The sequence below is a fragment of the Notamacropus eugenii genome, chromosome 7 (assembly GCF_028372415.1).
Source record: "Notamacropus eugenii isolate mMacEug1 chromosome 7, mMacEug1.pri_v2, whole genome shotgun sequence".
Lineage (NCBI taxonomy): Eukaryota > Metazoa > Chordata > Mammalia > Diprotodontia > Macropodidae > Notamacropus > Notamacropus eugenii.
Genome location: NC_092878.1, coordinates 4,009,294 through 4,033,505, shown reverse-complemented (window position 1 = coordinate 4,033,505; position 24,212 = coordinate 4,009,294). Strand labels below are relative to the sequence as shown.

The 24,212-nt window shown below is 37.2% G+C and overlaps 1 protein-coding gene across 2 annotated transcripts in view; it reads right to left on the bottom strand.

Annotated features, from left to right (window-relative positions):
- Positions 1–1,303: 1,303 nt before the first annotated feature.
- The window catches only part of COPS2 (COP9 signalosome subunit 2), a 46,917-nt gene continuing 24,008 nt past the window's right edge, over positions 1,304–24,212 (bottom strand). Inside the window, exons 2-13 of one of the 2 annotated variants that reach the window (XM_072623492.1) lie at positions 23,201–23,314; positions 21,889–21,966; positions 19,247–19,372; positions 14,945–15,055; positions 14,775–14,852; positions 12,413–12,587; positions 11,369–11,547; positions 11,184–11,236; positions 4,437–4,534; positions 3,372–3,454; positions 2,822–2,880; positions 1,304–2,058 (exon numbers count right to left, since the gene is read on the bottom strand). In XM_072623492.1, the coding sequence (XP_072479593.1) occupies positions 1,914–2,058; positions 2,822–2,880; positions 3,372–3,454; positions 4,437–4,534; positions 11,184–11,236; positions 11,369–11,547; positions 12,413–12,587; positions 14,775–14,852; positions 14,945–15,055; positions 19,247–19,372; positions 21,889–21,966; positions 23,201–23,314 (1,299 nt within the window). In that variant the 3' untranslated portion in view covers positions 1,304–1,913. The remainder of the gene's footprint in view (positions 2,059–2,821; positions 2,881–3,371; positions 3,455–4,436; positions 4,535–11,183; positions 11,237–11,368; positions 11,548–12,412; positions 12,588–14,774; positions 14,853–14,944; positions 15,056–19,246; positions 19,373–21,888; positions 21,967–23,200; positions 23,315–24,212) is intronic. The other variant, XM_072623493.1, reaches the window with a different exon arrangement.

Here is a 24,212-nt window from a genome sequence, read left to right as displayed (position 1 = left end):
GATTCTGTAAAGGAAGGAGGAGAAAATACACGTAATATGATAAAATCATCTTCAGCTCTTTTATTCCCTACCATAGACATGACTTTCATTTTTGGTTTTCTTCCAATGTTCTACAGTTTCCAACTTCCAGCTGTTCACTCACTGCTTTAACTGGATAGACATTGGTTACTGCCTTCCTAAATCTAGAGATGATAGAGCTAGAGTATAAATAGAGACCACAAATCTCCAAAAAATGCTGACAAAACTGAATAAGCATGCCTTGTGTTGAAGTCCATGCTGGTACCGCTGATGATAAAACAGGTTTTATCCACCAACAACACTTTGTTTTCACTCTAAAGGCTGTAAAGTTTTCCTGCCACTCACTTGTACTTTGTATGTCAGAAAGAGATGATATTCAAAGAAAAAATAAATTAACCATATTAACATTTCCTCTTGGTTGTGACTGTTCTAAGTGTAGAGTAATAAGGTTTTTTAACCAACATGTCAGACCTTGGCTATCCAAATGAGCACTCTTCCCTTTTAAAGCAATCACCTTGTGAGGCGATACACTCATTCCAGCAATGCTGCCACTGCCCTACGTGTTTGTAAATCCTCTTTGGATACTGCTTCCATGGCCTGTGACACGATCTTTGAAGACCTCAAAAGTAGAAAATCTTTGCCCTGTGAGAATAGATTTAATTTCTGGCAACACTCCAAAGCCATCAGGAACAATGTCTGGTGGATTCAGCAGGTGATCCGCAAACAGTTGAAGGGTAAAAATGAAGTGGGATTCAAAAGTTTTTAGACTGATGGCTCAATCTGGTTCCATGCAGCTGCAGCATCATTAGAATAAGTGTCTAACCTCCCAAGGTGACAGTTATAAACTTCTGGTATGGTTGTGATTTTTGTTTTAAAAAATCACTTATTATAGTTTTAGTTTGTAGTCTACCCCGCTGTCACATATAGGATTTACTACAGAATTTAAAGTCTTTTAGCAATTTTTGAAATTCAAGAGACAATAAGAAACGTTCTGCCCATTATTTTTGGTAATTTTCTTTTCCAAATTTTATTCTACCAAGTAGGTTACTACCCAACTTGTGACTATTAAATAACTAGTCTGTTTCTCTTTATATTGTTAACAGACTACTTCAAAAGTAAAAAACAAAAAAACCCAAAAAGCCAAACCTCAAAAGTAGGAAATCAATTCATTTATCCCCAAATAGCTTACCATTAACTGGAGATAAAATAATGTGAAATCTCTAAAACACAAAACCAAACCAAACAAAACTCAAGTATAATAAAAAACACATCAAGAACCAAACTGTACAATTTCTGAGCTGCACTGTTTATTTTGCTGCGTGAAACCTAAGTGACAGTATGCCACTATCACGACGGGGTTTCGTCTAGACCTTTACTACACTGCAGGTACAGAAATATACGGACACATTTTTGGAGAATTGACATTTTGCAAAATGCAGCAAACATTTTAATTTATACATGAGAAAAGGAAGTGTTCAAAAGGGTATGCATTTCAAGTTATTGCAGGTTATTTCTGTGAGAGAATTTCTGCAGGTAAAACATGTTTAAATTTAACCAACAGTAACGTGTCAGTGTATTTAAAATCATGACAAAAATCTTCTCTCTGGTCATTAGTTGCCCATGACAAATTACTACGATGTTGTATGTTTAGGGCAAGATGTCAATACAGCATAAATCCCATGGCATTTTGGTTTTCTTCTGGAGATTAAAGCTGTTTTTCTTGGGATAAATGCAGCAGCAAAACACAAACCAGCTGATCAAAAAAGCACTTCTGCCATAACTCCAATAATTTTCAGGGCACATCAACCGACAGTAGTTTTGCCATTCCCAGTTCTTTTAAGGTTTACATCACTGCACTGTTGCCTTAAGTATGTCTTGTAAAATCTTGTTCTCTGTTAAGCCAGTTTACTGACTACAGCTTGGTTGAGAGAATTTAGCTGGTTGGTCCATTTATCTAGTGCAGTATATCGGGCACCACCCCTCTTCTGATGATCCAGTTCAAGGAGCTGGTTGACTTGATCAATTCGGCCATGAATAGTACTAGAAATAAATAAAAGACAATGTGTCTGCAAAACACTCACTATGCGTATGTCTGGAACGTTGTTTCAGAAAAAAAAAAAAACAATTATCCAAGAACACAAAAGAAAAAACTGCTGTCTGTAGAAACTGACACTATTCCACGGTGTTGGGTTCCTATGTGTCTTACAAAAAATTTAGCTAGAAAGCAGAATGCAGGCACATCTTCTCAAGTTAATCCAAATGTAAGAAAAAAGTAGTATGAGACACAATCATCAACATGCTTAAATATAACTTAGTAAAAATTAAATGTCAAGGAACATGCACAAATAATGTCTTAGTTTGGTGGCAGTGGGGGCATACTGTAATCTTATCTCCCTGTAGTGATGCACGTGTCTTACACCTGACAATCTGAAGAAGACTAAACCTACATTCTCATACGACCCACATATTGATTAAAAAAAAAATCTTTCCAAAGAAACAATTTACAATTTTTTCAGAGTTCAAATGTCAAAAAAATGTACCTGTCATAAGCCATATCTCTCTATCTAATCTGGCTTTAATAAAACAAATATACATGCACACACACACACACACACACACACACACACACACACACACACACACACACACACACACACATACACAAAAAACCCATAGTTTTTATCAGAGGAAAATTATATCCTTACAGCAATTCTTTAAGGAAAAAAATCATTTCACAACTATATTTATCATTGAATATTTTATATTTTGCAATTAAAAAGTATAAAAATGAAAAAGTACTTACTTATCCAATATGCATTGTACCAGCAAGCTCTCCACATCAGCTACATCTATGTTTAATTCCTAAGACAGAAGACTCATTATGCTTCCACTGAATAATTTCACTGTTTTTAGATTTCATGCAAATTATGATATACTTTTAATTCATTTACTATTTAACAGAAATGCCTGCATAAGTTTTTTCATTGTGACCTCTAAAATACTTTTTAAACACCAGTCTAACAGAAAAATTTAGCTTCATAAAACTGTAAATATTTTACTTTTTCATTCCCAAGTTTACTGCGTTTGAAGTTAATATTTCATAAGTAATACATTTGTCAAAAAACCCAATTTTTCTAGCATATTAAAATTTTTTCTACCTTAGTAAATTTATGCCAAGGAAACATTTCAGTACCATTTCATAGTAAAATTAAAGTAGATATAAACTCATAATAAGATGTTATAACTATGATGACTAATGAATATAGATTAGTTTTTCAAACTGAAGATATGTATGCTACATTCAACAGCTCAAACTATTAATAAGAGATAGATCCTATATTAGTGACAAGTACCTTAGAAATAAAAGGAATATGTATTCTTGTGTAAGGCTTAATTAATTTTATAAGCACTTGTGTTCTGATGTTTCGCAAAAGCTCTGGAAGAAAAGACAAGAGTTAAAAAAAATAAAAACCTAAATCAATATTAACTGTAACAGGAAAAGGGCAGATTGTAACTATATATAAAAGCAACATACACTTTTGTTTCACGAACATAAACTACTTTTTCACCAATCTTCTAAAAAAAAAAACCCAAACATTTCTTTAGTCTGAAAACTAAAAGCATATGTTAAAGTTTTTGCAAAAACATTCTGGTCCAACAGAAACATATTTCTCAGATGTGGAAAATTATATCTGTTGAGGAATGCCTGCTTATACACACTGCTTGTGTTCACCTTCCAATTCCCCCCCTACCTACCTCAAATTTTCATATACTTCCTCTTGTCTATTGTCCATTTATACATATAATTTTTTTGAAAAATCAAAACATTGCAAATTCCTTGAGGAAAGAGAGAATTATCTTCTCTTATTTTTGTATGACTCACAGTCCTTACTACAGTTCTGAGTGCACAATAAGTACTTGATAAATGCTCTCTGAATGTAGTCAGAAGGGAAGGGGAAAAGCAGGAAGCTATCCACTGTGGAACCAATATGGGTTTCCTTATACAGGCATCCTGAAGAGAAGCCTGCTACATGGAAAACTGCTCCTGTGGAGGGACAAGAGCCTGAAGCTGTGTCCACACAGGTGAAAAGCCCAACAAAATGTGGGACCCTGGTGCCATAACGGAAACGTGGCACATCTGGCTTCTGAGTTCCAGCGCATTTACCCAAGCACACCTGGGTCAGTCCGTACTGCTTTAGTTCCTTTTTAAGGTGCGTTCTACAAATTAACTTTAATGCCACGATCATCAAAACGGAAAAAAGAGCGACACTACGAGATAGAGTAAGTCTATGAGCGGCTAACGCAGCTAACAAGGTCTCACAGCTCCTCAGGGAGAAGGAGCGCCAGGCTCTAGTTCACGGGGTTCACTAACCAATACGCCACACCACGCCCAGCTCGTCCGCAGCAGGGGAACGTACCTTCGATGTGCTCCCTTATGAAGGGATCGTCCATGATGTTACTGTGATTGGTTTTCAGAATCTTCTCAAATTCGGTGATGTCATTATTCTGATAGGCACTGAAAGAAAAGGGGAGGGGAGGGAAGGCTGAGCTCTGACTCTGTCAAATGGAGATAAACGACACAAAAACAGAGAATCCAAAGAGAACACCACCGAGGTTACTGGATTCTCTAACTCATATAATCAGAGTATAACAGAAAAAATAACAACAGGAAACTGAAGACTGGAGGGCTGAGTTTAAAGCCTCACTTTCCAGATAAAAGCTGCCTGACAACAGGGAAATGACTTAGTATCTCTGGGCCTGTTTCATTATCTCTAAAATCAGGGTACAGGACAATATGATGCATAAGGACTGGACGTTCCATGGGATAAACACATTCTCTGCCCACCTTTCTTCTTTCCAGACCTTCTCTAAGTAAAAGAGGTTTTCTCCCTTAACTCTTTGATTCTACTTATAGAAAATACAATAAATGTTCTTTCCTTTTTCTTAGCTGCAAACTATTAGAATGACCTCTGAAGTCTCCAATTTATTCAGCCACAATTTATAGCTGACTGTGACTTGTTATTGAGCACAATTCTTAAATGTGATGTTTCTAATTACGATTATACTTTTATCTGGTAAGAATTATCACTGAAATAATTCAGGATATGTGAGTTAAATCTCCTTAAAAAAGGATGTACCCTCTATGAAAGATAGTCAGATGGTGTCTTGTCTTTAATCTCTTAGGAAATCATTAACAGCTACAAAAAACTTTCTTGCTCCTAACCATGAAGTTCCATTGAGATCTGAAAGATGGAACATTATTGTAGCAATCACAAAAAATTGCTGCCAAATGGAACACACGTACAAAGCAGAGAGCAGTAATGGAGTCCCTTACTGCAGAGAGCCAAAGGCCTATTTACGGTCACAGTTTACTGAAGCGTCTGTTGATACCAGTTCCGTCAGGCACTGTGTGAATCTTGCTAAAGGTGCTGAGAAGGATGAAGCCAACCTTCCGGATATGGCACCACTGTCTGCTTTATACATATGTCATATTCATCAGCCATTCTGCACGACCTCTGCTGTACTTCCATCTGCTGGATCACAATATAACTTCATTTTAGGGAGAGCAGATTCAAGTGCTTCCCTGTAGTCTGCTGCCAACTGACTAGGAAGATAAAATTAGGAAGCATTACTCTCTTGACTATCCAAAATGCATTATTTGAAACTATTATTATGGGACAGGGTAATTAAGGGGCAGTAAGAACAAATACATATTTTAATGAGGAATTTTTTTTAATCTGATGCAAAATCACAGAGGCTTCTGTAGTGAATGTTCCAAGTCATCATTATTAAAAAAATTTGGTAGCTCTCTAGGTTCATTAGAACCAAATACAAGGAAAGCTCTAAAGTCTTTCACTCCAAACATCTCAATATGTGATCAAAGTCTATCGTTAACTCCATTTATTTAGCCAAAATAAGTTTTAAATTAGAACAGAAAAGGCCCTCACTGAAGTTTTCTCAAGAAGTTTGGACTGAATATAGACAGGATAAGCCCCCACATGTGGCAGCTCAAAAGAACACTGGACTAGGAGGCAGACATTTGCCCTTTCAGCCCCACAGACTCTCACTGACAGTTTATGATCCCTTGGCTTTTACTTGCTTGGGCTACATGATATTGATTTGTACTCAAGCTATAAGTGGTTAAAAAAACCCCAAACAAACCAGTAACACTGTTGTAGTCGCTGTGTATATGATTTTCTTGACTGTTTAACTCACTCCTCATCAGTTCATATGGATCTTTTCATGCTTCTCTGTGTTCTTCACACATACTTCTTACAGCATAACAGCATTCTATTACATGCATGTACCATTCCCCAAGTGATGGACATGTACTTTGTTTCCAATTCTTAACTATCACAAAAAAAACCCGCTGATATAAATATTCTGGAGTCTATGAGGACTTTTTTCTTATCGATAGCTTTCTTAGGGGTAAGAGTTCAGGAATGGAGCCTCTGGTTCAAAGGGAATGCACATTTTGGTCACTTTATTTGCATAATTCCAAGCTGCTGTCCAAAATGATCGTTCCATTTCACAGCTCCACCAACAACATGCTTCTTTTAATACACTTTTCCCAACTGTCGTCATTGTTGCCAACGTGTAGGCTGTGAGGTGAAGCCTCAGGTTTCTTTTGATGTCCCTCTCTCAGCAATCTGGGGCGCTTCTTCATGTGTTTGTGAATACTTGGCAGTTTTTCTTTTGAGAACTATTTGCTAGTATCTTTTGATCAATTATGTTCTGGGAACACTGTAAGTGTTCATGTGCCCGTTCATGAGCACATCACTGAATTCCACAATGAATGTGAATGTGAATGAAAACAGCACCATGTGGTGGAAGGAGAGGTAAGGCTTGGAGGTCAGGAGTCATGGACGGAGAACTTCCCTCTGACACTTCATAAGTAGGTGACTGTGGGCAAAGTCATTTCACACTTTGGAGTCTCAATAGACAGTGTGGTGCCATAGAAAGAGCCCTGAACAATGAAGCTAGAAAAAGAGGCTAAAATCTCAGCTTTAAGGCTCACTGTCATTATGAGCAAGTAACTTAACCTGTGTGATATTCAGTTCCCCCAAACAGAGGATGGAGTGACTCGCCACATATTCAATCAGCTGCCAAATACTCTTACTTCTCCCTCCATTACATCTTTTGTAGCCAAATCCTTCTCTCTAGTCACACAGTCAATCCACCTGTTTAGGTCCTCGTCTCCTCTCTGGGATTAGTGTAATGGTCCCTTAATTGTCTCCCTGCTTCGAATGCCTCACGCCATCCAAAATGATTTTTCTTAAATGCAGGTCTGTCCATGTTACTTCCCTAAAAACTCAATCAACTCTAGTGGCCCCTTATTGTCTCCAGGATAATACATAAACTCCTACGTTTAGCCTTTAGTCCTTCATAATATGGCCCCCGCTTGTGTATTACTCCAATCCTGTCCTCTATAATTCATCCAAATCAGCTCTTCTTAACAAAAACTCCCATCATCTCCTGCCTCACCTCCTTTGTGCTGGTCACCCTCCACACCTAGAATACACTCCAACCTCCTCTACCTCATCGAATGCTTCTACTTCTTAAAAGATGCCACTCAAGAACCACCCTCTACATGAAGCCTTTTCTGATTCTCCCAAGTGCTAGTCTCCTCCTGTCTAAATGGCCCTGTCTTTAATAACTTTGTACAATTTGTATTTACTCTCATTATTTATACAAGTATTCTGTGTCTTCCCCATTAGAATGTAAGCTCCTTGAGAGAAGGGGCTGTTTCATTTTTTTTGCGTGTCTAGATCCCCAGCATCTAGCATAGGGTAAGTGCTTAAAAAAATATTTCTTGAATGATTTTAATATGCAGGTGGGAACCAGGGGTGAATTGTACAAAAAAAGTTGTAAAATATGATTAAATATTAAGAAAAAAGAAAAACAAAGGCTTATAGACTAGTCAGAAGTTTAAATATCAAGGGTACTTCAAGAAAAGAGCCAGCACTTGCACTGCATTAGAAGGGAGAGAACAGCGTATGTGGGAAATTTCAGTAACCCTGGATACAAAACTCCATCATCTTAATACTATTCTTTGAATGCTTTGTGATAAATTGGAAATGGCACCAAGGAAACAGCCAGATCAGACCAAGTATACTGAGAGGAAATCAGTGCTGGAGATGATAATTTGGAAAAGGTCAAGGGGCTGATTCATAAAATATCTGAAAGAGGGGACAATAACAAACGATTAGAAAAATGTCACGGACTATGTTACTACTGAAAATTAGCATTCAAGAGGACATGAATAACTACTGACCCATTTACCTGCTTTTTCCTCTATAAAATCTTTATGAGGATTTTCACTTATGAGAGGATCCTTGATGAAAATATGAGAAGGGAATAAGCAGATCATGTCTGTACGATCATACAATTTACTGAAAAGTACAGCAAATATAAGACCCCACTATGCTTACTGATTATGTGGCCTTACAGACTCCCTTCTCAAGATGCCTCCCATGCATGAATTAACATCAAACAAGACTTTCCAAGACAACTTTTTTCAATAATGTGCTAATCATTGACATTAAGCCAAACACAAAATGCTCATTTCTGTACTGGACGGCGTGTAGCAACATTAAGCAGAGTCCAAATGGAGGAGAAATTCCCTATGTCTGACCGAATCCTTCGAACACTCCTTTGTGCAGGTGGTGTTCTCACCACAAGTCCCGGAATTCTAAAAAGAATGCTAGATTAAATCCACAGCCACCCAAACAGTAAAAAAACAAGTGGATGAAGAGTATCTGTTGTTGAGATCATAGCCACCTCAATGAACCAGTTCACTGGTAGGTATGTATGCATGCAGGTAGCTAGTGGTTCAGGGCTGGGCCTGGAGTTTGAGGAACTCATTTCCTTAAGTTCAAATCTGGCCTGAGATACTTACCAGCAGTGTGGCCTCAGGCAAGTCACTTAACTCTGTTTGCCTCAGTTTCCTTATCTGCATAATGAGCTGGAGAAGGAAACGGCTCTTTGCCAAGAAAACTCCAAATGGGATTATAAAGAGTTGGACATGACTGATAAAACAGAACAACTGCAATAAGATGTATGTGCATACATACGTGTGCGCATGCATGTATATGCATGTGTGGGACACACATGTGTCTCTTGAATAGACACTGCAAAAGGATGGCAAGCCTGGCACAGAATGAACGGGACAAAGAGGAGCAAATGCACAGATTCTTATATGGGGAAAATTCCCAGCGCTTTTAAGGATCCTGAGCTGCTGTAGGAAATCACATGTATTTTCTTTTTCAAACCCCATAAAGACGGATTATTTAGTAAAGAGTAAGGAATAACTGGATGGCTAGTCTGACTAATACACTGGTAATCAGAAGAAATTAAAAAAACTAAAAAAGTCTCTCTGAAAGTTGCGCATATTCTCTATGAAGGCCTCTGTGGAGGGATTTGAAAAAAAAATCATAAAAGATGGAGAAGCTGTGATCTGCATGGTAGAAGGAATCCTCACATCTATGAGATCATAGATGCACTAAATCATCTACTACCTCTTGATTTTTTATACTGTCTCAGGTTCTTCCATTACTGATTGATTTATAATAGGAAGGTCTCAAAGCAATTCTATAATCCTTATTTTTCCACATGACATTTCCCTTTTGCCTGTTTCCATTCCTGACTGGTAAACTGTGATGGACAACCTAGGATACCAGACCTCAGGAAACCAAAGGGTCCCTTCCTCTTTATCTCTAATGCAGTTACTTAAAACCTTGTAGCTCTACTGACTGGCTTCCACAGGCAACATTCATTCCTCTTACCAAAGCACTATCCCTATCTTCATGGCATCTACACCTAAGCTCAGGAGACTGTGGGTAGGAGAGAGGGAGGGAAGAAATCAGAAAACGAAAGTAAGGGAGGAATTCTGTCAGCCTTTTGCCTAATGAGTCTTTGTCACTTTCATGCAGGTGAAGTTTCCTTTTTCTTTCTCTTTTGGTCTTGTCTTTTCCCAAGTTATTTTGTTTGGAATTGCTATAGTCAAGTTAGCAACTTCCAGTAATTTCTGAGCTTCTTAACCTCGCTGAATTACAAATAAAGACAACTAAATTTAAATAACCATCAAATAAGAAATCTAAATCTCCTAAGAGTTCTCTTTCCTACTAGTCACCATGCTGGAAAAAAAAGAAAAAGCTAAAAGGCATGGAACTTACAACAGTGAACATGTCAGTGCACGCATACCTACGTTTATGACAGTGAAAGAGAAATGAGTGCACAAAGAGATAATAAGAACCTCAAGTTTTCAATGCAAAGCTTTAATAAATACCTTTGGAAAAAAGATTGAGCAGCTCCTAGAGCTCCTGGCTAACTATTCATAACTGTTCATCCTGTCACAGGGTTACCAGTATGCTGGAGTCACAAGCAAATGCCTCTAAGGGCAACTCTGCTCAATGTCTAATTAAGTTCAGTTTGATGAACTCAGTCTAGGAAAAGTGGGAGGAAAACTGAGTTCAAAGAGGAGGAGGTGTGCTGACTCTCCTCTCAGGGACAGCTAGATGGGCTTTTGATTCAAAACTTTATCAACCTTGCTTAAGGATAACTTACTTTCCATTAACGCTTTCATTTTGCGGATGGGCAGCTTAGGTCACTGTGTCAAAGACAAGAGAAGGAAGGAATAAAGTGGAAAAGAAATTTCTTCACCATAAAATGTACTGGGGGGATGTATTATAAGTAAAAACGGACAGTGTTCATGACATCTAATTTTTTCATTTAAATTGGTCACTTTGAACCAATTCATAGTCAGATTTGAGAATAAGTTAACATCTGTGGCGAAGAAAGGAATGTGACAATGGATTTTACAATAGAAACTTTAAAAACATAGGGGACTTCATCATTCAACAACAAGTAATATGTACGTTAAGGCTAACAAAGCAGATACTGATTTCAGAGAACATCATAATTAAGACCTAGTGAGTGCAGATAGAACTTTATAATGATTATTGATTTCTATAGGGGAAAAGAGGCTCAATTATTTTAATACTGCTATTTTGGTACATTGAAGATTGAACAACTAAATTGTAAAACTGTGATTATCATAAAAGATAAAAATTTTAGCATTAAGGTCCTATTTTTAAAAGTGCTCTATTTAAATTCTTAACTTGCTGCTTTAAGTAAATTTCTTCAATTCACAGGCAAAATCTTACCTTACTAAATTCGTCATCGCTAGAATCTCTGGATCATTTTTATACGGCTTTGCCTAAAAATAATAAAAATACATATTAACTATATACATATAGATATCAAGAAAGTGATAGTAATTTATTTTCCTAAGAGACACGTAGAAGTAAGAACATGGCAAAGGACAATAGATAATATAGTATAAATATACCTCCTGAGAGTCAAATGGATTTATTCCCGATTTCATTAGCATGTTTGCTAAGACCAAATACTTTAAGCAAGTGGTTCGTCTGGGACTCCCTGATTCATCATAATTCTTGAATGCTTCAAAAAAATCAGTGTGAGCCTTCTCAAATTCACCTTCTCTTAAGTGCATTTTACCACCACATTCTGTGAAGGACAGAAAAAAACAACGTGCTGAGTATATACTCACAGGAGTGAATGCTGTGTCACATTCACATGGAATAAATTTCAGTGGCAAGGTGTAGGTCATTTAATTCAGTATGTTGAATAGCATTTTCACTGTGGTAATTTTTATTAAAAAACAAGACAATCTCTTCCTTAGGCAACTGACAAGAGGAAACCATCAACTTGCCATCTTTTCCCACTCACCTACAGCTTAAATAGAAAGGAGTTTTTCTGAATTTTCAATTTCTCATATATTCAGTTTGAGGGAAAAGTGAATTGGTGCAAACTTTATAGGATAAAAAAATGTAATTTTAAATTAATTTTGAAACCAACCAGCTTACTGACCATGAAATTACAATGCACATACAGTATGTTTTTGTTTGGTTGTTTCAGTCATGTCTGACTCTTTGTGACCCCATTTGGGGTGTTCTTGGTAAAGATAATGGAATGGTTTGCAATTTCCTTCTCTCTTTATATAAGATACTGAAAGAATATATTTATTGTCTGTAAAATAACTTACAGTTATAAATAATAATGACATCTTATAGTACTTACTATGTTCAAGGCACTGTTTTGAGTGCTTTACCACTGTTACAAGTTATTTCATTTGATAACCACAAGAACCCTGGGAGACAAGTGCTATTATTGTCCTCATTTTACAAATAAGGAAACTGAGGCAAAAGAGGTTAAATTACTTGCCCGGGTTCAGACAGCTAGGAAGTGTCTGAGGCTGGCTTTGAACTCAGGCCTCTCCTAACTCTAGGCCCAGGGCTCTACCTACCAGCAAGCTAGCTGCCTACATGTCACGTTAAATGTTTTAGTAGTTGGACTGTTTCCTCCTACTTACCTCTAATGACACCCATGATTAGTGGATGGGGGATGGCTGATTTGATGTGCAGTGACTGTTCATACAATGCTTTAAGTTTTTTGTTATTTTTCTGTGCTGTATACATTTGAATTTCTAATGCATAAATTTCCAATAACTGTGTACCCTTTTTAAGGTCATCTTCTCCATCATCCGTCTAGGAAAGAGAATATTTTTAGTGTAACAAACTTAATTTAAAAAACCATACACGTATAGTTTCCAACTTTAAAATAGTTATGTATCAAAAATGTTTATTCTGAACTGTCACTTCAAGCTCAGGACTTATTTCCCTTCTGAACCTCTCTTAGGTGATTTTAGCTTCCCAGTCTAGACCACAAAAGCCTCTTTTAGCCCGTAATTCAGCCAAAATACAGTACACTACTATCTATGGATTAAATATGAATTTGTAAACTAGGCATGGAACATAACCTTCCATTTATAACACTGCGTTTCCAAGAAATACGCAACAAATTCCGGTTTCGAAGGTGACGATTCAGAAAACATATCACTGCATCCTTTTTACTGCCACTGGTCATGTGCAACTAACTGTTAGTTTCTAGTCAACTGCCAAGAAGGAACTCCTCTACAATAAGTGCAAAGACTTTCCCTGGCCAAAATCAAGAACGATATGTAGGGAAAGAATATTTAGGCTGTGCATTTGTATCTTGAAGGTGTATTTTTTAAAATAACGTACATGAAGTCCATCAATAGAAAGAACCATTTGATCGAATTAGATATTCAAAAATCAATGTTTGTTATTAGCAGGGTTAATAACTTCTTTCCAGGGAATGCTTTGATACATTTGATATTAAGACCTTTAGCCTCTGTCTAAAGACTGTTTTAGAAGACCTGGCCTAAAGCTGTCACCTGAGCCACCCTGACAGTCTAACAGATAGGGGCACGTCCTGGTTACGACCCAACTGCTTCCACAACATAACCATGAAACGACACCAAACACCAGAGTGGTGTTTACAATGCACAAGAGACTTGTGCTTGTTTCCATGTCTTGAATTCACCAGGGGGGCTTTTACAAGACTTTATTCTGCAGCTCTCATTCTCTCTAAGTATTCAATAAGACACTTCCTGTAAGCAGATCGACGTGCTCCCATCTGCTTGGAAGAGCTCTCCAAGTCTATGGCGCTTTCTCTCCTCTTTCACTCTGATGACGACCGGACTAAAATTTACCATGAAAAACACTGAATAGCCTACAAGTAAACAAAATAATCTTTGTGTCACTATGAAAAATAGTGAAAAAATGGTAGACAGTGGGCTTCCCATGTGGTCTAACTGCCGTTACTTTTAGGAGAGGAGAGCCACCTATCTTTGTTTCCTCCTAATAAGTTTTTCCTCTTCTCTTCATACAAGGTAATGCAGATATTACTAACATAGGAGAATACTAGAAGTCCCTAGAAGAGCTTCTGAAGTGTGTAAATGAGATATCTTTAAGAAGAACTCTCACCTAACAAACACTTGAAGACTAAGAAGGACAGATGAAGAAAAACTTTCGAGTTCTGAAAGAGATTCTACTCTCAAACTGAACTTGCATTCTGGCTTAACATACTAAAAGAAAAAAAAATCCAGGCTGTGCACAATTTATGCTTTTAATTTACAAATAATTTCTGTTTTTTAAAAAATATATTTTAATGATTCTTTTTAATGACATTATTATTTGCCTCTGACTCTCCTTCCCTTGTTCTGAAAAAGAACCCTCTGTAATAAATTGGTATAGTCAAGTAAAATAAAATCTGTACATTGTCTGTATCTGGCATGTTTTATCATCAGTCCTCACAATTTCTCTCTTCACTGTATGAGGTTTGGCTATCTTAACTTTGCACTAACTTATTGTCATATTACAAAGTAAAGAGATAAATTCTCCTTTTAATTAGAAGCTTCTTAAATTTAGATCTATGGTTAATGTGGATTAAGAAAGGAATACTAGGTCATAATAGGGATGTGTACGATTTCTGCCTTATGCAATTTTACAGAACTGAATTCCAAATACTCATCTCTAAGTAGTTTCATTTGAGGTTATATTTATACGAGACTAAATAAGCATTAATATTATGCAGACAATTAAAACTAACAATTTATAACTCCACTTCTAAACACACTGTTTTTGGTCACCTATAAGAAACTACGGCACAGATTTCATCCTCCCTTTGTTTCCAAGGTGGCAACACTTATTTTTAAAATTTCTACTTCTTTTAGGAAACTTAGCAACATAAAAGATTTTTAACCTGTACGTTATTGTTTTTTTCTGGGAAATGCTGTTATTCCTTGTACTTATTAAAATGTTTATAAATGTATATTTGTATATATGCAAAGAGAAAATTACGGATGCTACCTGGCATGACTGATGCAACTGGCGTAAAATTTTTTGAAGCTTTCCATATTCTTCTCGTTCTAGATATAATTTTCCAAGCTGTAAGAAAGCAAAGCCTTTAAAACCATTTAATTGGCAAACTTTGAAATGAGAGGTGTGCATTTGCAGCATATACGAACTTTAAATGTTACCTTTGTGTTTGTCTTAAACCACAGCCTATCGTTCTTGGCGTCTTTCAGAGCTTCCAGAGTCGTTTCGTAGAATTCCTGCAGCAAATCCATCTGACATAAAAAATCAGAATTCTATAATTGTGAACAGCAAATTTACACCTGTTAATAAAGTCAATCTGAACAAGCTGAAAGTGCATGACTGAACTGTAATACACAAGAGATACAGCATCTTGTATCCTATTGAAAGTCTGCTCACACGGAGCAAAAACGAATGAAACCGATATGCAGGTAGCCTCCCACTTAGGACAGAATTATGTTTCATGACCTCATTTCATTACACTGTGCTGCCAATGATTTGAGAACTATTTATTAGTCATGAAAAACATTTAGGTCTCTAGGGCAATTCATAAAAAGTATATTTCGTTTATAATGTAGCTGTGAGCTAAATCGCAGTACTAAGAACTAAGTACTATAGGTTTTATTCTATTAATAACATTCATCTTCTATCCCAATCACATATATTTTACTTGCCAGGGAAAAGGTTAAGAAAAATGAGATAGCTGTCATATACAAAAATACTTGAGTGACAGAGGGAATGAAAGAGATAATATGGCAGTTACAGAGAGATCTCTATCGATGGAGGAGGAGGAGCACTGGAGAGCGGGCAGGGACAGTCTCTTAAATCACCAATCTGACTGATTCCCCACTCTTTATCCCCAAAAGGGACCAGCTGTTTTCATGTCAGAAGAAAGCTCTATGGCTAATGCATGCGCTCCTGCATCTCGTGTCTGGGTGGATTTGAGTGGTGGCAGAAGGCAGCAAGGCTTGAAATGCTACTAGAATGTACATGTGTGTAAGGATGTGCCTTCTACCAACCACAGCACCACAGCCCAAAATGTAACAATACACAGTGACTGAACACACATTTTTCTCACCTTTCAATTACTTTTTCTACCCCAAAATGAGTATATAAATAGATTTATTGCAACACAAAATAAACAACAGAGTAAAGTGATTAAAATTTAAGGCTATTTTGCTTAGACAAAAAAAAAAAAAAAAAAAAAAGCTTCACCCTACCTGAAATTGTAACAAGAACTAAACATCCGATCCAAACTATGACAGCGTGTCAGATATGGAAGGTACTTCAGGGGCCTACCAAACCTCAACAAGAATCCCCTCAGCATTCCCAACAAGGTGATCCAAAACTCTCCTTAAAAATCTCTAAAAAGGAGGAACCCCACCCCCAAAGCCAATCCATTCTACTTTTCAAACATTTCACTTGTCAGCAAGTGCCTCTTTATGTTAACTCTTCATCTGCCCACCTGCAAATCTATCCCTTGGTCCTAGTTCTGACCTCTGGCGCCAAGCAGAAATGATTCTAAGCCCTCTTTAACACAACTGCTCTTCAAATACTTGAACAGTGATATCAAGACTCCCCTAGTCTCTTGCTTTGCTTTTCTAAGCTTAACATTATCATATTCCCAGTGCCCTCAATTCATGTTCATATATGGCAGGGTCTCAAGTCTACTCACCATCTTGATCAGCATTGTCTAAGCTCACTTCAATTTTAAAATAGCATCCAAAACTGAACAATGATACTCCAGATGCTGTCTGATTAGAAAAGAGTAGAACGTGACCATCACTCCCCTCATTCCGGGTATTGCTGCTGCATTAGCTTTTCTGGCAGTTAGGTAGCAGTTAGGTAGCACTGTTCGTTCATTATGAATGTGCAGCACACCGAATTCCTCAGACCTCTCTCAAACGAACTACCTCTCAATCACACAGCAAAACCGATTTTCTGAAGTCAAGTTCAAGCAACCTTTTTGGACCTCAGTTCTGTAAAATGATGACCTCCATGGTTCCTCCCCACTCCATGGTTTTACATTAATCTTTACTATCAGTTGTTCTAGCCTATCAGGAGATCTCTAAAAAGAGCCTTATTCTGAAATTCAGTGTCAGCCATCCCTTTTGGTTGTGTCACCTGGAAATTTTACAAACTCTCTATATCTATTATATCATTGGAAATGTTAGACAGCACAGGACCAAGGGCAAATTGCTAGGAAATTCTCTTTCAGATTTCTCTCCAAGCTGATATCAACCCACGAATGACTGCTTTTTAAATCCAGTCATTTTACCAGTTCGACATCCACACCATTTTATTAGTCTAGCCTGCATCACACCATGACAACATCTGACATAACAGCCAGAAAGGAAATGAGGTTAGTTTGTTACGACCTGCTCTTGATAAAGTTCTGCCACTTCACGGTGATGCTTACTTCATTTTTAACATGTTAAACTATCTCAACATTCCAGAGTAGAGCAGGGATTGAAATCAAGCTGACAGGGCTTATCTTTACAAACACCTCTGTTCTCTGAGGGGGCTCATGAACGGTAGTTAGGTGCTCTTTTACTATCTACCTACTTATCTGGGATTTTGCCTCCACGGTATCCATTTTTGTTTTGTCTTTTCTAATAAAAAGAGTATTATTTTGGATAGAGAAAAGACTTCTTTCATCTATTTCATTTATTACCATTACATCATTCAAGCAAAATAATGGTTCCCTAACTTTGATCCTCTTCCCTCGAACAGTTTTCCCCCTCACACCTTGTTTCCCTTCTTAGTCATGACCAGATTACTGATATGGCCCTCACAGGGCCATTCCATGATCTGTATTTATCTTTTCTTTCTCAACCTTGCTTCCATCTTCTGTGCTGTGTGCCTGGTGAATTTCCTATGCAACAACATTGTCCTACTGAAGCAATTCCTCCTTTTCTTTCCTGACAGAATTATTTTTATGTCAGATGTTTTGTATACACTACTTGCATTCGTGGAGCCACTTCTTAGTTGAGGTTGGAGTCAACTCTTGCCTAAACTATGGAAACGGTATTCCGACTGGTCTCCTGGCTTCCTTTTTCTTCTCTAATCTGTCCTTCATAAAACTGTCACCTAGATACTCCCAAAATACAAATCTGACAGAGTACCTCCCCTTTCTCAAAAATCAGTGGTGACTCTCTATTGCCTGTAAGCTAAATTATAAAACCCCTTCAACCAAAATCTGCCCCCAACCTACTGTTGAGTTTTATATTACTCATTCTATGTATGTCCTTTTCAATTTAGAATGTCCTAGTATCTGTTCTCCACACCTACCATTCTACCTCCCACATGGTGCATTGTATATGCACTGATCCCTAAGACTGAAGTGAACTTCCCTTTTCACCTCTATCGCTGGGAACCCTGTCTTCCTTTAAAGTATGGCTCAGATGTTAACTTCCTACTCAAGAACTTGCCTGATTTCCCTCCAGATGTTAGTTAGGTCATGGAGAATCAAACACAACCAAATCCATTGAAAAACTAGAAAAAACGCTCTCCATACATACCACACTCTTCTTACCTCTGTATACTACCTGTGCTTTCTCTTTTCCCTGTCTTTTTTAAAGTTAACTGTTCTCTAAAAGAGAAAGGCCTTTAAAAACTCAACTACAATGCTACCTCCTCCAAGGTGATTTCAGCCTAAAGGATAGCATTCCCCTACTGGCCTTCACAAAGTACTCTGCTTTCACCCTCTGAGGTAGTGCAGTAGATAAGAGCACCAGTGCGGGAGTCAGGAGGACCTGAGTTCAAATCTCACCTCACACTCTTGACACTCACTAGCTGTGTGATCTTGGGCAAGTCACTTAACCCCAATTGCCTCTTCCTGGGTCATCTCCAGTCATCCTGATGAATATCGGGTCACTGGATTCAGATGGCTCTGGAGGAGAAGTGAGGCTGGTGACCTGCACAGCGCTCCCTCACTCAAAACAAAGTCAAGTGCAAGTCATGTCATCATGTCTCTGATGGCGTGGTCTTCTTCGGCACAAAGGAAGAACACGCACACACACACACACTGCTGTGTGTTATATCTGTGTATTTACTCACTTTTTGCCAAACCTTGTACTTATTCTGTATATAATTACATGTTTTGTACATCATTATTGTCTCACTCAATAAAATGCAAGCTCCTTGAGGGTAAACAAAGCTCAATTTTTGTTTTTGTATCACAAGTTCCTAGCACAAAGTAGGCCATTAATCTGCTGACAGATATCCCTCTACTACACTATAAACTCCGTAAGAAGGAGGCTGTGTCTCATTTGATCTTTGTACCCCCAAAGAGCCTAGTACAATGCCCAGCACGCAGTAATGCTTAAGGCACGTTTGCCGAATTTAATGAACTAATATAATTGCTCAGTGATGTCTCTAGGTTTAGATTTTTAGAAAAATATACAAAGTTCGCTGGAAACAATGGACACTAAGTGAGTACTGAGATGGAAAAAAATGGATCTAACCTGCTTGGAAGTAGAGATATAATCAAGGATAGAGTTAATAGATTTTTCAGAATAATTCCTTGTGACTGCACTCCGAATGTAGGTCAAGAGTTGCTTATATCTGTTCATCATTTCCGGATAGTTTGTCTGGGAAGAAAAAGACAGGAGATCTCATTTGAAAATACTCTGGATAATCTTAGTCGATGCATTTTACTGATTGAAACACAGAGTTCAAGTAACTACACAATTAAAAATCATAAATATTTCAGAGAAATGCACAATCAGGTATATTACAAAAGTGAGTTTGAAACAACATATTTTGGCCACTCAGTTGTGCCCAAATTAGTATAACTAGATTCTAAGATAAAAATGGTGGCGAGAAAAGCTGGACATGACAGCGTCACAAACCTGAGATCCTGTTCTTTAAAACTTTTACATTTCTATTACGACAACAGGCACATGTAACGAAAAGAACCAGGCCTTCAAAGTTTGGAACAAAAGCTCTAAATTAATGTCTCTCACAATACTCTGAAGAAAGCCAGTGTCTTAAAGCATCGTAATTATCAGGGAGATTTCAACACCAGACACTGCACATGGGGAAGAAGTTCTTCATTAAAAGCTATGGATTTTCCTCTACGCATGGATAACAGTTTTACCTATAAACTTACCATCCTCAGAAAAACCACAAAGCAAGAGAAACTGAAAGGTCCCTGAACCTCATACACGAGTTTCAATGCCCTAAGAAGTTTTAATCCTACTTGATGCTTATTTAATAACAGCTGAATAATCTTCACTTAGTAGACCACCCAGAAGTATCTGCACTGTATTTTATGGCTCTGCAAAGTAGCATGGCACAACAGAGAGAGAGATGGCCTCAGAAGACCTGGGCTCAAGTCCTGCCTCTAACACATGGTGGTTGTGCGACTTTGGCTAAGTCATAGCTTCTCAATGCTCTGAACAACTCTTTAGGACTATGAATTGCAGAGATGATGGAAACCTGCATTGGTGAAGAGAGTTTCCTTACCTGGGGTTCCCTGTACCAATAAAATCATAGGTCTAGTCACTACATGATTCTGTAAGAATTAGATGACTTCAATACCTAAAGAAATTAATCTTCAGATTTTCAATGAGTTCTTTGGTGGGGAGATGTTTTCAGCAAAGGGGAACTCTCCCATGAACCTCTCAAAGTATACACTGTGGACAACTTACAAAGTGCTTTTCCTTTGTACTTCTAGGACTCTTTATTTTTCTTGGGCTCTACACCTCATCTAAGGGCAGGTATATAAACAGCTGTTATGCTTTATGTCATTCCAAAATGTCAAGTTCATTTCGAGATTACTCATTTTAAAGATCTTTGACGGATAAATATCTTTATAGTCAGTCAAACCAAATCAACATCAAATTTCTGCAAATGTCACTCTTAATCATTAGTAAGAGACTAACTAATGATATGAACTTCCCTAACCTCATTCAAAAAGGTATTCCCTACGTACACATCAAGAAAGATACAGCAGATCTTTATAGGACTATGATGATTAAAACCGGGTCAGGTATAAAACAGGAAGACAAAAGCCAGCTAAGAGTGATTTTCATTTTAAAGCACAATCTGCAATGAAGGAGGATTCCCTGGAGAACAGGGCAATCTTGACCTTTTTGTGTGATTGTATCCCCTTTGGAAGTTGGGCATATGGACCTCTTCTCAAAATGTTTTCAAATGAATGGATTACAGAGGAAACTAGTTACACTGAAATTTAATTATCAAAATATTTCTTAAAAAGAAGCATACAGACCAGATTCCAAGTTAAGAACCTTCTGCTATAGATGGTGAGATCTTCTGCTTATGTATATCATACTAGTTGTATCAAGTGCCTAAACAGGGCACAAACCCAAACAAAAGACCGAATACAGACGAAAAAACCAAATGGATAAAAAAATTCTTATTATCTAGATTATGACATGAGGTTAGGTAGGAAACTTATAGAACTCATTCATTTCTCTTCTTTGGTATATCTACAGATATACAGAGTGTGTGTATATAAAGTGTGTATTATATGTATGTGTGTATTATGTATTTAGGTATAACACATGTTACATATATAGCATATATATATTTTGTTTATACATGTGTGTGCACACGTCTTAATGTGTGTGTTCTTCTCCCCCACCCAGTAAAATAAGGTCATCTCTGGACTGGATGATCTCTTGGATTCATTCATCCAAAGAATCTGTTATGATCCTTTAACTGACAGAAATTTGTGAATGTGTGTGTCCTGCAGGATTTCACTGAACAGGAAGTACTGTAATCATACTGCTAAGCAGTAAAGCAGCATTAGTATGGAAACTTCTTTTTTATACAGAACTTCAAAGTGTCCATTGCACAGAAAGAGCGCTGGACTTGACAACAAATGATCAGGTCTGGATTCTGGCTTTGATACTTAAGAGCCACATGACTATGGGCAAATAAGCTTTTCATTCTCAGCTGATTCACCTTAAATTGAGAATGATGACTGAACTCTCAATCTACAAGGCTGTTTTTAGGAAAGCTCTGTAAACTTAAAGCATCACTGACTTGTAATGTTGCCTTGTAATGCTAACCTGTAACAAGTTACAATCCAATGCTACTGTACAATAAAATTATTTGTATGTCTCCTAATAATTCTTACCAACTTGAAGTTGATTTTAATCATCTGTTTCAGTGCTTTAAATCCCCATTCTCCTTTTTCACCTTCGAGCTCCAAAACCTGAAAAAGAAAGACATTTCCTCGATCCATTTTTTACATACTACATCATGGCAACCTTTAGGGTATGGAACCACTTCTGTACGAATTTCATTGTTTTTAACCCTAGGGATGTTTTCAGCAAATAATCCAAACGTAAGACAAAAAACATTTCTAACATTTTGTTAGAAATATGAAAGCAAAAATGAATTTGCTTTAAAATTCTTTCAAGAAAAAGCAAAGAGAAATCAGCCTGCTGCTGTGCTTACCTCTGAACAAATATTTGCATGAATTCTAAATCCTTAAAGCTGTGCCTGTGATGTAACTCACTGCGCTGGAAAGGGCACCGGATTTGAAGACACAGGACCTAGATTCAAATCCTGACCCTAAAGCTTATCTGTGTGACCCCAGTCAAGTAACTGAGGTCTATTAAGTGAGACGGTTATTTTAGATCATAGTTCTTAATCTCTTGTGTGTCACAAAGCCCTCTAGCATCCCTTAGAATATTTTTTAAGAATCCACAATTTCAGGAAATGCTAAATTTCAGAGAGTAGTGAATGGTTATCAGCGAATGGAAAATAAAGATGACCCCTTTGCTACTCTCCCCCCATCCCCATCTATGGTCAGGGACTCCCTGAAATCCACCAAGAACTTGACCTACATGGTTACTATGGTCCCTTGCACTACTAAATTAAGATATTTATGACCTAGCCTATGATAGATTAAAGCTGGAGGGTAGAATGGAGTGTGGCTAAAAGAGTCAGGGGACAGCTCTCCTAAGTCTCACTTATGACACTACCTGTATGACTTTGGGCAGCTCATTAAAACTCCTTGGTCCTCAGTTTCCTCAATTATAAAATGAGGATTTGGACTATCTAGCGTCTGAGGAATTTTTCAGTTCTAATTCTATGACTATGAAGACTAAAGATTCCTATAACTAATTCTACGAAGAGGAAAATATGGATACTGCTCAAAGATTCTCAGTATTTTGGGACACCCACCTTAAATAAATTTAGTAGAAAGCTAGTCCATAATTAACGAAGAATGAGACAGTCCTTATTAAGTTTTCAGTTTTCACTAAGTATTTAGAATGTAAATTTATGTTAACAGTTTTACTGTGGTTACAGAATAATATTTAGGAATATTCGTTTTAAAGATATTTGCATATATGGAACAAATACTCTCATCTGTTCTACACAAATTTTACAGACGTGCATCTATTCACAAATAAGCTAATAAAAATAGTTTTAAAAAGTACCTTTTGGAAACTGCTTAATGCTGCTTTTGGGTCATCTTCCTTCAATGCTTTGGAATTGTAGTACTGGTTTTCCAAATCCACATTTGGTTCAGAGTTACTATCTTCAGAGTATTCCTATATTTTAGAAAGAAAAATGAACACAGGAAATCAAGATACCAGCAAAAATTTGCCTTGAATTCTAATGGAAAATTAAGTATAAGCAATCTGCTGACATATCCAGTGGAAGCAGACTTCTGGTTTGTTTCTTCTTTCTCATGGTTCCTCCCACTGGTTCTAATCCTTTACAACATGACTAACGTGAAAATATGCTTAATAAGCATGCATATGTAGAGCCTATATCAGGGTGCATGCTGTCTTGGGGAGGGGGAAGAGGGAGAGAGGGAGTACATTAAGAACTCAAAATCTTATGGAAGTGAACGTTGAAAACTAAAAAATAACAAAAAAACCCAACACACTCCTAAAAAACTACAAATGCTAACGTTCTCTGTGACAACTTAGTGAAGGGAAATAAACTTAAATAAGAAAAAAAGTTCCATTCTCAGCTTCTTCCTATAAAACTTCGTACTAGTTTGAGGCCCACAGCAAATAAAAGTATTATACAGTATATACGTTTTTGATCATAATAAGCTAGAGTTCAGTTCACTTCAATACATATTTACTATAGATAAGACCTGTGTTATATTGTAGGGGGATGGGAAAATAAAAAGCAGGGAGAGAAAGGTAAAAATAAGGCATGGGTTTTGAAGAAACTTAAATATAAGAAACACTTGCTAGAAAAATGGAGGGAAAGGAATTAAAATTAGTTGTTAAAAGAAGGCTTATGCAACATAAAGACCCCAAAAGAAATGTAAATCTGAAGTATCCTGTGAATTACTTGGACAGCAGACTATCCCTACAAAGACTTTTTTCCTTCTTCAGAGCAAAAGAATATTTTTCTAAAGTTTGAAAGAAAACACAGAAGCAAAATGGGGGAAAAATGTGAAGTTCTTGGGAAATGAGCAGTAAATTTACT